The sequence below is a fragment of the Antedon mediterranea genome, chromosome 8, assembly GCF_964355755.1.
Source record: "Antedon mediterranea chromosome 8, ecAntMedi1.1, whole genome shotgun sequence".
Lineage (NCBI taxonomy): Eukaryota > Metazoa > Echinodermata > Crinoidea > Comatulida > Antedonidae > Antedon > Antedon mediterranea.
The window spans coordinates 728,349-746,886 of record NC_092677.1 but is presented as its reverse complement, the minus strand read 5'-3'; the positions used below and the strand labels follow the sequence as shown (position 1 = coordinate 746,886).

General features: G+C 34.3%; 1 protein-coding gene and 1 non-coding gene across 2 annotated transcripts in view; both read left to right on the top strand.

Annotated features, from left to right (window-relative positions):
* LOC140057407 (uncharacterized) overlaps nucleotides 1–18,538 on the top strand; it is a 42,257-nt gene that overhangs the window by 13,822 nt on the left and 9,897 nt on the right. The window contains exons 5-9 of the mRNA XM_072103057.1: nucleotides 12,809–12,901; nucleotides 15,164–15,188; nucleotides 16,284–16,369; nucleotides 17,102–17,126; nucleotides 17,440–17,735. Coding sequence (XP_071959158.1) covers nucleotides 12,809–12,901; nucleotides 15,164–15,188; nucleotides 16,284–16,369; nucleotides 17,102–17,126; nucleotides 17,440–17,735 — 525 coding nt within the window. The remainder of the gene's footprint in view (nucleotides 1–12,808; nucleotides 12,902–15,163; nucleotides 15,189–16,283; nucleotides 16,370–17,101; nucleotides 17,127–17,439; nucleotides 17,736–18,538) is intronic.
* Trnat-agu (transfer RNA threonine (anticodon AGU)) lies at nucleotides 16,657–16,731 on the top strand. The gene has a single exon. It is a non-coding gene; the product is annotated as a tRNA-Thr (tRNA).

Below are 18,538 nucleotides of genomic sequence, written 5' to 3'. Positions count from 1 at the left end.
AAGATGCTTGTTTTGAGGAGGACATAGTGTACAGTACATATATGGAAATGGCTCTTGTGAATGTGACTGGATATTGTAGACAATATAGTAATATCACAAATGCTTGTGAAAGTGACTAATTATGTGTTATATGTTATAAAAAATGTAGTTGAAATCTGAAGTTGAATTAAAACAAAACCCTAAACTTCAGTAAGTCAGCATCCTTAAGCTCTGTCTACACTATCAAATTAGTTTGACAACAAAAGTGTGATGTGCCCAATATGTGGTAGTGATATGCTCAAATATGGTAGTGATATGACATTATCATGTCTATACAGTATATGGGCACATCACATTTTTTTGTCACATGAAGTTTGATAGTGTAGACAGTGTTTTACATTATTTCTTGATTCTCACTTTATTATCCTGTAGGGAAACTATGTTGGCCTTAAAAACTGTACATCTATATATAAATTTACGTAAGGGCAAAATTCGGTATATCGCGCCTTACTTCTAGAATTTTTACTCGATGGTATATAAAATTGGTTCGTACTTTCGGTACTGATTTTAACCACCTGATGTAACGCTGTTTACTAATTAAATTAAGTTAGATAATTAGTTATTGACGATTAAAACGAATTTAGGTTCAACGATTTGCCCCAAATAAGGGTGTTTTCCGATCGTGGTATACACTGTCTAATGGATGTCCATCTTGAAAAATACCCGCCACAAAAATGCGAGGAGGCTTCGCATTTTCCTATCTCCTCCTACGATAATTGTTTTTAATAGCTGAAAACCGGTTGAACAGCTAGAGTACAGCATCATAATGTTGAAGACGGCCGATTTTCATAAAAAAATACTATTTTGATAGATTTAATATACGATTATACAAATGTATTGATTTGCGATGAATGGAACATCCCAATCTCTCAGTCTGCCAGAGATTGGTTTAACACAAGTAGGTAAATTTATGAGCCCTTGGTTTAACACATACAGAGGTAAATACATGGGCCCTTTGAGAATAAACTTGCAATACTTGTGATTAGTTTTAGGCTTTCAAATTTCAATTTGATATAAAAATTATTATTATTAGAAACAGTCTTTAGAAAATATTGAAAATTTAAATTTTGATACATTTGGATTTTTTGTGATTGTATTTAGGTATCTACTGTGGTTACTTATTATTTTGGCTTTAGTATTCTCTAATTTTATATATATTAGTTCAGTTTTTGTAAAATTAAAATATTGGAAAATCTAAATTTGGGAGAATACTTTTATTGCTTTCAGTTGCGCATGCTATCATAAAACCAATGTTGCATATTTCAATTGTTTTATTTGTTCGTTTTGTTTGCAATTCATATTTATGTTCGACTAACAATGCTTTTATGTGATGTACTAATACACCGGGGTACCCCCTACTCGTCTCGAAAGATGTACTAGGTTCTTTAAAGTGCACACGAGCTAGATGTGTACACTGGACCTACGGTTGATAGTCCTTATTCGAGAAGACTCGTTCTACCACCAGAACCATGGAGTGAGTGAGCCTCGAACCCCTGCCGATGTTATGGCTACGTAATTACGGTTCCACTGTCTTAACCGCTCGGCCACTCACTCATTGATATGTATATAGATATATACACAGAAAATATTAAATTGGTATCCTGTTGGGTTTATGAAAATTATAGGATATTAGTGCTGATTTTCACTCTGCAAATATTGTACGTTGTATGCTTGCTTCTGCTCAATTTGTTCATGGAAAGCATTTGTGTGAACTTATTACTTTGTAATATTTCATTATGGTTCATCATTGTCTCATAGGTTTGACATGTTCCTTACTTTGCATAAATGAAGGTATTTGTGAAATTGTTAATGATACAGAGGTATGTATCTGTCCAAATAAGTTTGAAGGAGATCTTTGTCAAAATGCAACTGAAAAAATCTTACTGATCGTAAGTTGTTCTGGATGTTGCATCCTGAAACACTGTGGTTTGCATGTTGTGAAAATCTAAATCCCAAACTGTGCACAAAAATGTTATTTAGACAGCTTTAAAGTTTGTTATTGATTTGTTTATGAGCTTTATGTTTGTTTAGTAAGGTTATAAAGGACATGTTTATTTGCACCGATGTAAATGTAGGTGTACTTACATATTGATTTTATGCAAACAGAATGATTATTTCATGGCCCTCAAACAAACAAATAAAAGACATACAGTAATAGGTATATAAGAAATACTAAAGGACATTGAACCAAACCTAAAGTGGGACACAATCTTAGTACCAATGTTAGTGATGAAATTGAACTTTAGTCAGTACACTACTATGGTGTATATCGTATTCTAGTTAATACACTACTGTTTTTTATTATAAAATTAACTCTTCCATATAAATATAGAACAATTTCTATCCTGAAAGATTGCAATGAGAGAAAAATACAATTTGGAATTTATCCAGATTTTATAAAAAATACACAGTTGGTATGAATATTGACAGAATTTTTGCTTGTTTTTTGTTTGCTTTGCTTGTAATTTTTATGCTGATTTCCTTGTTTACTTTTTAGTACCTTGCACTTCATGATACAGCATTAGTTCCTCATTCTACAATGTTTTTTGAATTTTAACATTTAAAAGATAGTGTGATGTATTATTCACTAAAAAGTCTCGGCAATTGAATTAAGTATTTGTATTTTATGCACTGCGGATTCAGCAAACTGAATCTTATTTATGCTTGTTTTTTTTATTCAATGTGTGAATACAATAATTTTTCATTGTTTTTATTTTATTTTCGTCTGGATACTTTGTCATTGTTAAAGGTGTGCAAAATACTGAAATGTTTACTTTTAACAAGTAAATAACCTTTAATTTAAAAAAACCAAAATATTTTGATATTGTGAACTTTTCTCAAGCTATAGGACATTCTCTTTAAATTGTAAATGTTTTCTATTGCTCATTGTCTATTATTATACTTTGAGTATCATAAACAACAATTTTCATTTCCTGGTGTAAGAATAGTTCATTTAACCTCAGTTCCAAAACAATGTAACCTTTGCATGTGATGGTTAAAAATATATGTATTTTTACAGTACAATATATAATATTTGCTTTTCAAATTGAAGAAAAATATTTAAATTCTGAAAAAAAAAAAATTTTAAATTATCTAGTAAAATTTTAAACTGGATAATTTTAAATGAAAAACATGATACTGTAATTAGATTAAAATGATATTAATTAATAGCTGCTATAATTTTAAATATTGAAATAGAGTCTCAGTGCAACTATAAAGCAGTTCACAAATATAGAAAGGAAATGGATGACTGGCAATACTGTTTTTATGATCTCTGTATTTTAAGTATTTCAATGTGTCAATGCCAAAGGAAAGCAAATTTCCAAAATGTATTATTAGATGAATAAATATATAACTTTATATCTTATAGCCAATGTTTAGTAGAAAAAATTATTAATAAACAAACACTTGCTTAGCATTGCTATAACAACAATAACATAGCAACATCCTTATGTTTTGTGAAACAATAATAATAGCATTGCGGTCGATCATTGTTAGATATTGAATTAAAAAGTGCATTCTATTGTTCTACATTAGTTTACTTGGAGACAAGCAGTTCTTATTTTATTTACTTCCTTCTATGATTCTGACAATTTGGATATTTTGTTTGACAAAAATAGAAAATGAAAACAAAATAATAACAAGACGTGGGAGTGTATAGTTTCTGTTCATATTGGGAAAAACTAACATGAATAAATCATGAATCATGCCATTTTCCTCTTCCAATCAGATTAATTGGAGATTTCAGCAACCATTATTAAATAATATAGGAGATGAGCTCATGTACTATGATTGGGGTGAGACAAGGGATCATCTTAACAAATCCTGTCAGGGTGAAAAAAACATTTTGTAATGTTATTGATTTCTAGCTCATTGGATTCTTTAGGGGAATTCCCCATTATTCTATGCTTGTTTACTCTTGTTGGAACCATACTGTAGATGAAGATGTTTTATTGTGAAGTTGTGGCACTAAATAAATTAACTGTTTAATTTCCACATTGAACTTTAAAATCTATTGCAAAAAACAGTTGATCATTAAACATTTATTCATTAGAGACACGCCCTGGACTTTGAGAATTATGCTTGCCAGGAACATTAATATGATTGCTCAAATTGACATAACACAATAAAATCCAACATGGTGTCGTGTATTAATGATCAGGAAAATTGTGTAAAAATTATTCGTTTCGAATTCAATATTTTAATTGTTTCTAAAATCAGTTTTCTTCTTTAAATCAGAATGTTTTTAAATTTTATGGAATGTGCTACAGATAGATATTTTTTTCAGTTTCATATAGTTACATATTATAGTTCTAATTTACGTTGTTCTAAATTCAGATAGGTCTGTAATATTAATATACTAATGTAGTAAAGTCAAGGGAAGCAAGTAGTATAAAAAGTAAATGATATTTCATTCAACATTTGATCTCATTTGATCCTAGCTGTTGTTGTACATTGGACATTGTACAGTATCTAAATAAATGTTGAGCTTAAGAAAAACGTTTGAGCTCAGTGATGGTAAACAATATAGAAGAAAGCTACAGTTTTACTGTTTATAACTTCACTTGTTGCTTCATATTGTAAATCATATGTACAGTATGCTAGGCAAAATGTGATTATGGTTTTTTTTTGTCATTTGATGTTTTTGTTGTAAACATTCCAAAGAAATGTCATTCATCCTCTGCATATTGTATGTGATCAGTGCTTTATTAATGTGTGAGCTACATTACATTGCTTTTAATTCCATTTAATCAAGGTCAGGTCTAGATGTTTTAAAACAATTGTGGAGCACTATCACTATTTTTCATTGAATTGATTAAAAACTCATTAAAAACAGGCAGACCCCTAGAGTCATTCATGAGCATCTCCTTTAAAAATACAACTTTACATTTTAGCATGCCAGGAATACAAGTTGAACCCTGTCCATGCACCCAGCCTGTAAAAGGAATTACCCCTTATAACCCTCATCCTGCTCATTAGCCATCATGTCAATTTAACATTGATGCCACATACAGTAGAGAACACTATACTACTATATTTGCTGAAGACATGGTTATCCATGCCCACAGGTCAGGTTAGATTTATAGTATAAATGTTTAGTTTCCTGTGTTTTTATTAGTTATCCGCTTAGTAACGGATAACTCCTTGTAATCGTCCTGTTTCATCAAATTTTTTTTTTTTTTCTGTATTATACTTCTTTCTTTCTGTCATTTTTGTGCGTCGCGTTTCTCTAAAACGTGTAAACAGAACATATCGTAACTTTGTCAACACATCGACATTTACGTGAACTTGTGCACCTCCTATTTTTGAATGACGTCAGAGTTGCGCAACGTGACGTACGCGCGATTTTATGAATTTCAATGATTGATCATAGACTAAAAACCAAACATAATTTTGTTTTGACACTTTGTGAAAATTTAAGTCATATCAAGCGCAAACTTTCTATGGATTAAAAATAGCATGTTTCACAAAAAGTTACGCGCGTACGTGCGTTTAAAATTTTAGGATGCGAAAAATCAACTTCTAATCAACTTTCTATGCGTTTCATGTCATTTTGAGCATGTCAAAAATTCCCACGCGCGCAAAAATTTTTACGCACGCGGTGCACACGTAGCGTTAAAAACATATTTTTTTCGCGTGATTTATGTTTTTTCAGCCTTTTCTAGTAATGTTACCAACTTTTAAGCAATTTCGACTTAAAATTACGTCATACGAGCACGTCGAATTACATAATTTGCACGCGTTTTTGGTGAAAAAGTTCAAAAATTTGTCAAAATTATGCCTATTTTTAAACAGTCATAGATTCTAAACTACATGGAGAACTTTTTTTTAATTACATATTCTGGAAGTTGATGAGTTGTAGATATCGGATCATGCATTAATATGGGTAACCGGACATTGTGACGTCATCGTATGGCCACGCGAATATAAAATATAGGATTTTTGTCTCTTTCGTCATAGCTCATCACATTTAATAGAGCGCATCTCCACTTATTCGTTGTCTATTTTCACCCCGATTTTAATATATTCTAGGTCAATCAACTATCTTTTGCATGAATTAAAATTTTTTTAATTTTTTTAACGTCATCATGCCTAAAAATTTAAATTACGTTGGTCATTAATTTCATCTTTACAGTAAATTTTAATCTGTTATACCTCGTAAGAATAAAATGTGATAATCACGATTAAAACGTTTTCAGGAAGCTATTGTATTGTAGATACAAAATCATGTGTAAATTGTGCCAATTGAATGTCGTGACGTCATCATATGGCCAGTTAAATAAAAAAAGTCGTATTTTCATCTTTTGCATTATATTTCATTACATTTAAAAGAGCGCGCATCAATATTTCACGTATTCAAATTTCTTCTACACGTTAATATGTTGTTGCTGAGATAATTTCATTCTGAAATTTCTACTTTTGCATTTCATTTTGAAACCGTCAAGATGTTAAAAATTACAATAAAATACGGGTCCCGTAATTTCACCTATTTTACACTGTTTGTGATATGTATACAGATTGTACTGTGTATACTATATGACACAAAATAACAGAATTCAGAAATAACAACATATCATATTCTTCAGTTCAGGTCATAATGCCTTAATATTTTTCTGTGCACAATATTGTAACGTATGACGTGCACGTGGCGTTTGTCGAGCGGATAACTAACTCGTCAAAGTGACGAGTTTCATGTCTAGTTTATTTATTTTATTTATTCGGTATATAAAAATATATTAAAAAACGACAGTCAAGGACTGAAATGAATTGTATTACAAATAAATACAAATTAGTTAAAATTGCTATAAAAATAGAAACATCTCATTAAAATTAGATATCGAACCATAAAATTAAAACATACATGAATAAAAAACCTTAAAACATTCACTTATTATATATCAAAAAAAGAGCTAGTGGTGCCTATTAATTATATCCACCATGGTGGGAACTGGAGACGACCTAAGTCTGCCTTATGAAGAGGGGGAAGTATTTCTCTAAACAGCTCGGATTTTAATAAGCCTTCCCCGAAAGACAACACCAGTTTGTTTCTTCTCTCAACAAGAGTAGGTAAACCAGTAACAGACAATGCATGATCATAGCACAAATAGTTGTTACCTAGCATGATTCGCAATGCTCTCTTTTGTACCTTTTCAATAGACTTGGACATAAGATAAGATAAGATAACTTTTGTAGATCCTCAAAAAGGAAACTCATTGCTCGTCATAATAACAAGAAAACACAATAAAAACAAATATAGCATAAAACCATTCATATAAAAACATCAAAAAATACAAGATAAAATTATCTTCTTGACTTTCTGTTGTACTGGATGATACCGGAGGGAATAAAGGATTTGGCATATCGATTTGTTTTCACACTGACATCTTTAGTGATAGCGCCATGCCAAACAGGGGCAGCATATTCTAAAATAGGTCTTATATAAGCCATATAAACAGTCAACAGATCATTAATTAAGATTCCAGCTTTCTTCAAATGTACACCTACACCACCAGGTACAAAACAGGTCTGTCAGTTTTTTCCGTACGATAGTTCCTCTATCCTTTCATTTCGGACTCAATCGACACTTCGGATAGGAAGGCTTAAAGCAGACGTGTGCGCCTTACAAGCGGCCAGTCTGATCTGTTCTCCAAGTTTCTGTAAAATTACAGTTTCTGTATACTGAAATCTGTGTGTTTAATGCCACATCGAACTTTTCCTGGTTATTACTGACCGTTGTATGTATTTGTGAAGATAACATCGTTGGTCTACTAGCGAAACTAATGTTCCGTTTTCCTAGGCCAGTTTCGTTTGCCTGTCTACTCACATTCCTGTGCAGTCAGCCTTCGCGGTCAGCCGTATCCACGGTTCATTCAACATTCTTTGCCGGATTTGTCAACTACGGTAGGCCTAGGATTGTAGTAGTCGGCTTACTTCACAGAACCGAATCGTCTTATCATAACGGGTGTTCATTGACTTTAATTCAACCTGTCAGTTCATCTATTGCGTCTATGATTTACTACGATCGTGATCAACTTCTCAGATTATCAGGAAACTTAAAGTCATCGTTGACTCCATCAGAAATTGACACTATAAATCGTTTGAATATCAATGCCTTTACCACATGCCGAGCATTCTCAACTCGAAAAACACATAGAGGAAAGAAGGCTGGTCGACGACGAAGCAAGCTTATCTCTGCCGCCACTGAACACATCTCTCAACCTCGCAGACCTGTTTCCGTGGATACTGAACAATCTCGTAGTTCGAGTTCCATCTGTTTTGGACTGTGGAATGCGCGTTCTATAAGAAATAAAACTGTTCACGTTTGTGATTTTATTTTGGATGTTGAATTAGACATTTTTGTAATTACCGAAAGTTGGTTGAAAGGTGATGCAAGTGACAACCACTTTATTGCGGACGTGAGTAACACCCTCCCAAATTTCGTGGTGTCACATGAGCCACGCCCTACAGGTGGACGCGGAGGTGGAATATGCATCATTTCGCACCGTGGACTCCAAATAACACCAAATGTTTCAACAAGTTTCCGGTCTTTCGAACATATGGATATCAAGATCACTTCCAATTCATCTGTAATTAACTTGATTTCAATTTACAGACCACCACCATCGACCAAAAACAAACTTACCTTTGACTTGTTCATCACTGAATTCTCATCACTTCTTGAATCAGTCTCTTGCACCAAAAACCTTCTGATAGTTGGTGATTTCAATATTCACACAGATGACCTCTTGGACAACAACACCAAGCGATTTGATGAACTGCTTTACACGAGTTGTCTTCATCAACACGTCCAAGGCCCCACTCACGTTAGCGGGCACACACTGGACCTTCTAATCTCTCGAAAAAACGACAACATAATAAAACAAACCACTGTCAAACAAGGACTACCATCCGACCATATGGCTGTCATCAGCTTTGTGGATTTATCACATCCTAAACAACCAACGCGGACAACCTCTTACCGCAAACTTCGTAACATTGATCTAAATTGTTTTGTGGAAGATATAATGAATTCCCCGCTCGTCTGCGCACCGGAAGATAATGTCTCCGATCTCGCTGACCAATACAATAATGTATTGCAGTACATCCTTGACCAACATGCTCCGTTAACAACTAAACTGGTCACCATTAGACCACGGGCACCATGGTACACGAATGAACTCCGTGAAGCGAAGTGCGTCAAACGGAGATCAGAACGCAGAATGTTGAAATCTGGTTTGGATATCGACAAACAGAGGTACAAGTTGGAATGCATAGCATATAAAGATATGCTAGATCTAGCAAAATGCAATTATCATCGCAATGAAATCGCTAATGCGGATGACAAGAACCTTTTCCGCATCATAAGTAAACTGTACTCGGTCGATTCTTCTCCTGTTCTGCCAAAACACACATCTTCAATGGATCTCGCAAACCAGTTTGGCTGTTTCTTTAATGAAAAGATTCTGAAAATTTGCAAGAAACTTAACTCCATAAACACTCCACTAATAACTGTCAACGTCGACGAGTCATGTAATAGTAGTTTCGCTGAATTTGAGCAAATATCAGAAGATACGGTACGCAAAGTCATCGCTGAAAGCGCATCTAAGTCCAGTAGACTTGACCCAATTCCAACACGGTTACTAAAAAACTGCATTGACGCTCTACTACCGCATATCACTAAAATCGTCAACATGTCGCTGTCATCAGGTACTGTACCATCTGCATTTAAATTGTCCCTCGTTATGCCACTGTTGAAAAAGCAAAATCTCGACTCCAACGTCCTACAAAATTATAGACCAATAGCAAATCTTCCCTTCCTTTTCAAAGTCTTGGAAAGAATTGCAACTGCTCAGATAAAAGCATATATGGATGAACATTTCCTGTTTTCAAAAGTCCAATCAGCCTACCGCCGCTTCCACTCAACTGAAACCGCTTTATTACGTGTTACAAACGATCTACTACTTGCTTTAGACAAAGGTAATGAAGCGGTACTTATTCTACTCGACTACTCCGCAGCATTTGACACTATCAATCATGATTTATTATTTCAACGTCTTCATAAAAGATACGGCATAAGCGGAACCGCATTGAAATGGTTTATTTCATATTTTGAGAATCGTAGACAAGCAATCATTGTGGGTGATTCGATGTCTGATGAGTTCGCTCTACCCTGGGGTGTACCACAGGGATCCGTAAAAGGTCCACTCGATTTCATCTTATACACTGGACCACTCAGCAACATCATTGATTCCCACCCGGAAGTTCGTCATATGATCTATGCAGATGACACTCAACTATATTTAATCATGAAACCTACACATCACTCTGAATCTGTTAACAGCCTTGAATCATGCATTGCAGATGTTCGCTCATGGGCCATTCAAAATAAACTGAAATGATCCATTTTCATTCAAAGTTCCGTGAGGCATCATCATTTCCTTTGGTCCATATCGGAGATACTAGTGTCTCTACCTCCAGCTCAGCCAGAAATCTAGGCGTCCAACTAGACAACAGCCTCGGTTTAAAAGAACACATTCGTAATGTTTGCCGTGGTGCTTCCTTTGGAATTTACCAGATCGGCCAGATTCGTAAGTACCTTGACAAAACATCAACTGAACGTCTTGTTCATGCTTTTGTTTCATCTCGTCTGGACTGTAATAACTCGCTTCTGTACGGCCTACCAACTTCTTATCTGTCTCCTCTTCAACGAATCCAAAATTCCGCCGCAAGACTTATCACTGGCACTAAACGACATGAACATATTTCTCCCGTTTTACGTGACTTACACTGGTTGCCTGTTGATCAGCGCATTCGTTTTAAAATCCTGTTGCTGACATATAAGGCCATCAACGGATGTGCTCCAGCCTACATATGTGACATCATTACTCCGTCAACCAACTCTTCGCTTCGTTCATCCAGCAGACTTCTTCTAAAACCTGGACCCCGTTCCAGAACTCGGTTTTACGGTGATCGTGCTTTCGCTGTCGCAGCCCCAAAACTCTGGAACACTCTACCACTCGAAATACGCTCATCAAAATCTGTTATCACATTTAAAAACTAAACTCAAAACTCATCTCTTCAGAGAAGCATAATCGCACGCTACTACTTGCACTGATCTTGGAAAACACAGCGCTTTGAAACCTTTGTCTCTTGCGCTTTATAAATGTTATTTATTATTATTATTATAAGGCTGCTCACAAACTACCGTGTGTGCGATAGGCAGCACAACGAAACCGACAAGGCTAGCCGCGATTGACCTATTCAGAGATTATGCAGGTTATTGGATCCCAGATGTAGAGACAATTGAACGAAAACAAGGAGTTTTGTTTTTTTAGTTCATAATTATAAGCGACTGCACCCCTACCACAACTATTAAAAGAACAGTAACTTAGCAGCTCTAATTTTTAAAAAAAATTCTCCTAGAGAATTTTTTTTCCATATTTTAAATTAAGTAATTCTATTTGCATCGTACTTATAGTAGCACTATTTTTCCAAATGTTCTTACCTCAGCCCCACCAGTCAGTGACCATGGTGGGACGAGGTCCTAGAGACTCTTATACATTTTTATTTCAAATTAAGTGCCATTTCCAGCCATCGAGCAGCTCTAATTTTCAAAATGTCTTAAATAAATACAGTTTACAATTACATATGTACTGACTGTCGCAACAGCTATTACTACATACAGGAATAGAGTGTACTCTCAACAACAGAGAAGGCCGATGTTAACTATCAGCTAACTAAAGAACGAGTTCCACAACCGTTCTACGAATTCGCCAACAATGTGATGCTTTTACCAACATTGTAGTCTCCGACACCGGCAACACAGCATACTCTACACTAAACCAAAACCCTTCCTCTAGACGATATGAGTTAACAACTACACACTACAAGCAACAGTGATATAACTTTGAAGTATCGTGCATGCACGCAGCGAATAACAAATATCGTCTCGAGTTAACATGCAATTATCGCGCGCACAAGCAGCAAATGGTAATAATCCAACGCGTTAACCACGACACTAACAGACGTATCGTATTATTGAGACAACTCAATACAATGTATATAAATACATTAACATTAACTCGATCAATATTGTTTGGGCCTAGCACTAAATTTGATTTGGATTTTTTTTTTTTGTGGGCGAAAAGATCTCTCTTTTTTTCACATTTGTGGGCGCTGTTTTCACATTTGTGGGTGATGCGTTTTTACATTTGTGGTTGTTTTCACATTTGTGGGCGATACGTTTTCACATTTGTGGGCGATTTGTTTTCACATTTGTGGGCGTTTTCACATTTTTAGGTTCAACAACCCACCCTAAAAACAATCAAAGAATAATAACCCAGGGTTACAATTAGAAGATTTACGGTAGTAGAGTAAACAAGTGTGACATGCCAATAATTACTGGTTTTTCGGCACTTCTATCTTTAGTGGCTCCGAATTATTGTACAATTGCAGGTTTTCATAACAGCGATTGGGCCCCGTTTTCCCTGATTATTACGTAATCGGAATTGCAATGCATTCCAACGGCAGTATGAGTCAGCATGCATGTAATCACTCCCACTCAATCAACATCACAAAAAACTACACATATTATATATTGTTTTTGTGATCAAACCATACTGACATGGCTGTTCCCGTAACTAAGATGTATTTGCATGTGAACCATTAAGCACCTATATTATTACCTTACCTTACAGAAATGAGAAATTCCATCCAATAGACCTTTTGTAACTTGAAAAAAATGAATGTTTTTTTATTCTTAATATAGGCCGATTTGAAGATTGGGAAATAGCCTTAATCATCATTGGAGCTATTCTTGGTTTTATCATTGTCTGTAGTGTTGTAGCCTGTGTAACAATAAGTAAGTAAAGAATCTTGTTTTTATAGCATTGGGAGTTTAAAAAAAGATAAAATAATTTTTGTATTACCGTACTGACGCGGCTATAAGCCCAAACTCAGGTAAAAGCCCACCCCCGACTTTTGACTAATTTTCATGCAAAATCAGGCACTCGGGTATAAGCCCACCCATTAATTCGAAGATCTACAGTAGGTGCCGTAATACATTATTTTGTATTTGGTAAGGGCGCGTATTAATTTTGTGATGGTCGACCTGTCTGGCGACTTCCATACACCGCATATTATAACAAAGCTAGGCTAATATAAGCTAGTCCATATCAGGCCTATTGGTCCTGTTTTGTTTACACTTAGTCGTGGGCGAAAATCGCTGCACACACTACGCTCGAATCACAAGTCGCCAAAACAGGAAACCCCTATTTGGTATTGGCTGCCATAAACAGGCTTATTAAATTTCTTTGATACATTTCTATCTAACGAAAACTGTATACTTGCTTTTCTGCTTGATAAATTCTTGTTCAATTGACGTTTAAAATAATATATTCTACGATAAATGACACACACTAAGTATATAAGTTTAATTTTCCGATACTCTACACCTCGTGTATAGGCAACATACACGTCGCAACACATCGTGAGGGCACTCGTGTGGTGGTTTCAGAGGAGAGATGATGATGTCTACACAGTACATGTGTTGTTTTTGACGACCTGCATTTTTGGATCCTCAGGTATAAGCCCAACCCCCAAACTTGACGTGATTTCATGTTCTAGGGGGGTGGGCTTATAGCCGTGTCAGTATGGAAAAGATCACAACAGTTTTTAAGCCTACCGTACCATCATCAGTAATAAACTGATTAGTTAGACACAGTGTATACTAGATTGCACCTACGTCAAATAGTAATTAAGTTGAGGAAATCAATATGGAAACTAACCAAATTGCCATTGATTTTTAAAATCCTGTGGATTATTGTACATATCAGAGTTTTTTGTAGGAAGAAAAACAATTTAAAAGTTGCCCAGTGAATGTCAGTTTTCTGACAACAGACGTATTAACAGAATATTCACATTTGGTAATCAAAACATCAAAAAACATCTATTATTAATTTCCTTATGCATGGAGTTGATAAATTAGCATCATTTTCAAAATTAAAAATAAAAATAATTTCATCAACATAATGATTGTAGAATAGAGCTGTCGTAACATACAGTCAACATTTGCCGCCACTCTATCAATTTGATCGTCCATTTGTAAATATATATATTTAAATTTGTGAATACTGTAACAACTAGAAAGCCACTCCGAGAGTGCATACCTCCACCTACTGTAAACTTCTCCTACATAAGATTTCTCCGGGAAAATATATATATATATTTGTGTGTGTCCTAATGCCGTTTGTGATTTAGGCTAATTTCACTACAAGCATGTGTATGCGAATTGGTTGAATGGTTATGTAACCAGCCTTTCAACTAACAATAGATTCTAATCTGTTGACTAACAATAGAACAGCAACGCCAAAAACAAACAGATTAATTTGAAAAGAAATAGGTTTTTTAAAACTACTTGTATAAAAAACCTGTAAATTAAATCAATTTATGTTTTAAAGTTAAAATCACAAATTGTAACTCTTGCCTCTTGTACAAAAATGAAGTTTTTTGGACAAGTAGTTCTCGAGAAAATGCAATTACATACAGTTTACTTGTTACTTTAAGACTGCTTGCCGGCTTTTGAAAATTCTGTCCTATCTTTTAACACTAGCAGGTCTGAAAATTATACTAAAAAGTGGTCCAGAATTGGGACCGTGGTCCGAATTACCTCCTAAATTTAATGGAATGGTCCTTGACCACATATCTGTATTATCATTTTGGTAAAGATCTTGTAATTAGTTTTTGAGTAATCTTGCTAACAAACAAACACACGCGATCGATTACATATACCTCCTTGGCGGAGGTAAACAAGTAAATATGTAATATAAGTAATTCATCAATAATACAATTTAATATTACTTTAAAGCATCGTATACTATATTTACAAAACATGTTACTATAATACCCCTTTTACACTATCACCGTAACGGTGTGCTCTCTTTGGGTTATTTCTTAGGTCTATCTAACCTCAGAAAACTGTAGAATTAGTATTTCGGAAGAAACATGATTATCTTTTTTTGGCCAATGCTTTATTTATTATAAATAATAATTCTCTTAAATTAAACAATCTGAATACATTCTCAAGGTCTTAGAACATTTGTAACAATTTCTGTTTTATCATCAGAATGCTGGAACAATAAGCATATTGGGTGAGTGCTCAAAACAATTATATTTCTTTATATGCTTTACAAACAATAACATAAATCTTGACACACTCTAGATGGCTATACAATTATGCAAATGGCAATATTTCTGCAGTTTTAATTTTAACTTGCCATTTTATTTAATTTGCATGCAACCTATTTAAGCCTGTTCATGTTGGGGTTGTATGGTCTGTAACGTCTATAAAATAACACTGTGTATCTAATACCACTTTCACACCTAATCAAAACTCCGGAGACACTCCGGAGTTGACGCCCCGGTGTTTTGGTGTGAAAGGTACCAACATCAAACTCCGGAGTTTTTAGGTCAAAAGGTCATCCTCACAGGATCACTCATTGCTTTAGTTTTATTTCAAAATACTTTAAATATTTGTACAAAATGTATTGCGATCAAAAAAATCAAAAAGTAGTATCAATGAAACATTGCATGACTTCTGATACTTTTGAAAATAATTATTAAATTAAAAATATCAATTAAAATAATTCTAATGATCGTCGCTATGTAAACAAACAAAATAGAGGGCGACATTTACAATTTTATTTTATAAACCCCGATGTTGCTAGGTTGGTGTGAAAGGGGTATCTCCAGAGTTTCTCGATGTTTTGAATGGTCATAAACCCTGGGATGTCTCCAGAGATTACTCCAGAGTTTTGGTGTGAAAGGGGTATTATTCTGAAGTTCATTCTATGATTAATATTTACTAACACTATTTTAACAGTTTATGTTAACTTTTAAAAATGCATTGGATTTTAACTTTTAACACAAATCATGGGTGTTTCATTTCACTCAAATAGTTATTACAAATTTCTTTTTGTATGTAACGTATTAAATAAGTGTAAAATATGTTTTTTTTATGTAATGAAGTTAGTAAGTTAAATAAAATAAGCATTATTATGCAACATCTAGTAATCTAAATATTCAGTCGTGCACTTATTTGACTGCATTACATTTGTGAGTGATGATAGTACTACTATATTTTGATTTTGTAAGTGGTAATATTTGTGGGTGATGTTTATTATATATATGATTTGTGAACATCACATTTGTGTGTTCAACAATATGCTCCTTTGTGGATGATTTAGGAAGATCGTTGAAGGTGAAGATCAAGATGATGGTTCCAATCAGCATGGAAGTGAAAATATAAGTCTCGCATCTCCTACAGGATCTGGTAAATATAAGTCTGACTTTCTCATTAATTATAATTGTTGTTATTATTGTCGTTATACGCCAGGCTAGTGATCTGGAGGTCGTGGGTTCGAGTCCCACCCGAGAACTACTTGCAAATTTTTTCGCAAGTATTCTCAAATGTACTTGGTATAAAGTACAAATTACGTCAGAGTAGGGCAAAAACATCTAATTACTCAACTCCCTGACGCAAAAACTACAATTACAATCCTGTTGGTGTAGTACCCGCTGCTTACTTGGGCTCGATTCTAACCACTAGCCATCAGCGCAAGCTCGGTGGTCTAGAGGTATGAACGCCAGGCTAGTGATCTGGAGGTTGTGGGTTCGAGTCCCACCCGAGAACTACTTGCGAAGAAGTATTCTCAAATGTACTTAGTATAAAGTACAAATTATGTCAGATTAGGGCAAAAACATCTAATTAAAGTTATTATTGTCATTATTTTAATCATTGTAAATGTAAAATTAATCTTCCTCCATTTCTGGAAAGGTATGTGTGGTGTGTTTGAACACATGGCAGCCACAGTGTGGCAACTATCAAGATTCTCACACTATTCTTGTTCCAATTTGAACTTTCATTGATATTGGCATCATTTATTACCACCTAAATCCACCACCATTTCTCTAATCATCATCTATAATCTATTGTCCAATGTCATAGTTTATTTGTGTTCATTCTGAGTCATATTTCTACTATTTTACTATTGCTTTTATACAGGTAACAAAACTGGAAAGTCAAGTTCGTAAGTATATTTATTTATGATCATTCTGTTTCAGTTTATTCCTTATTTCCACAAACGTTTGGAATTGTATGCAGTACATTGAATAATGAGAAGAAAATATTAGTAAAGATTTACATTTACTAGTATTTATTCACCAGCCTCAAATAAGCAAATTCAAAACAAGACATTAGTAGGTTAATTACAATAATGGAACTAAACTGATTCATTGTGGGGTAAGGTGTAAAAATTCCGCTCAAAAAATAGTATTTTGTTATGTCTGATGCTATATACTAAACATTTTGATAATTTTATCTTATCTTTTTGTTCAATAAAGCTTTAAGGTTAAGCTAGCAAAGGCAGAAATTTCTACTGACAGTTGTTTGCAAATCGATTACACACTTGCAACAGGAGAGATAGTGGAACACTTTGATTGGCATAAATGTGACAAGAAAGGAGGAAACAAAAAGTTCATAGTTCGTTCTGGAGATGCTAATTCTAGATTCACGGTTGCTGACGATGGTTCTCTGAAGATACCAAAGGTGAAAGAGGATGATGATGGTCACTATTGCTGTGAAATGAAAACCAGTTTAAAAGTTCTCAGTTTCCATGTAAAATTTACAGTTACTAATGGTAAGTATCGTTGTTTCATCTATATATAAATTTACGTAAGGGCAAAATTCGGTAAATCGCGCCTTACTTCTAGAATTTTTACTCGATGGTATATAAAGTTGGTTCGTACTTTCGGTACTGATTTTAACCACCTGATGTAACCCTGTTTACTAATTAAATTAAGTTAGATAATTAGTTATTGACGATTAAAACGAATTTAGGTTCAACGATTTGCCCCAAATAGGGGTGTTTTCCGATCGTGGTATACACTGTCTAATGGATGTCCATCTTGAAAAATACCCGCCACAAAAATGCGAGGAGGCTTCGCATTTTCCTATCTCCTCCTACGATAATTGTTTTTAATAGCTGAAAACCGGTTGAACAGTTCGAGTACAGCATCATAATGTTGAAGACAGGCTGATTTTCTTTAAAAAATACTATTTTGATACATTTAATATACGTTTTTACAAATGTATTGATTTGTGATGAATGGAACATTCCAAATTATTTGGTTTAACCATACAGGTATAGATTTAGATTTATGGGCCCCCTTGGAGAATAAACATAAATAGTATTGCAATGCTGTACCAGGGAGTTCCCTGGCTGTACAATACTGTTAAGGTATTTTAATGGTTAAAACCACTTTTGATCGCAATTTGAATCGCAAATTTCTTACTGTGAGTGTTGGTACTGTTAGATGTAATATAAAAATATATACAAATAAACTTTATTACTGTGAGTGTGGGTAGGCCCTACTGTTAGATTATAAACATATAATATACAAATAAACATTCCAAATTATTTGGTTTAACCATAGAGGTATA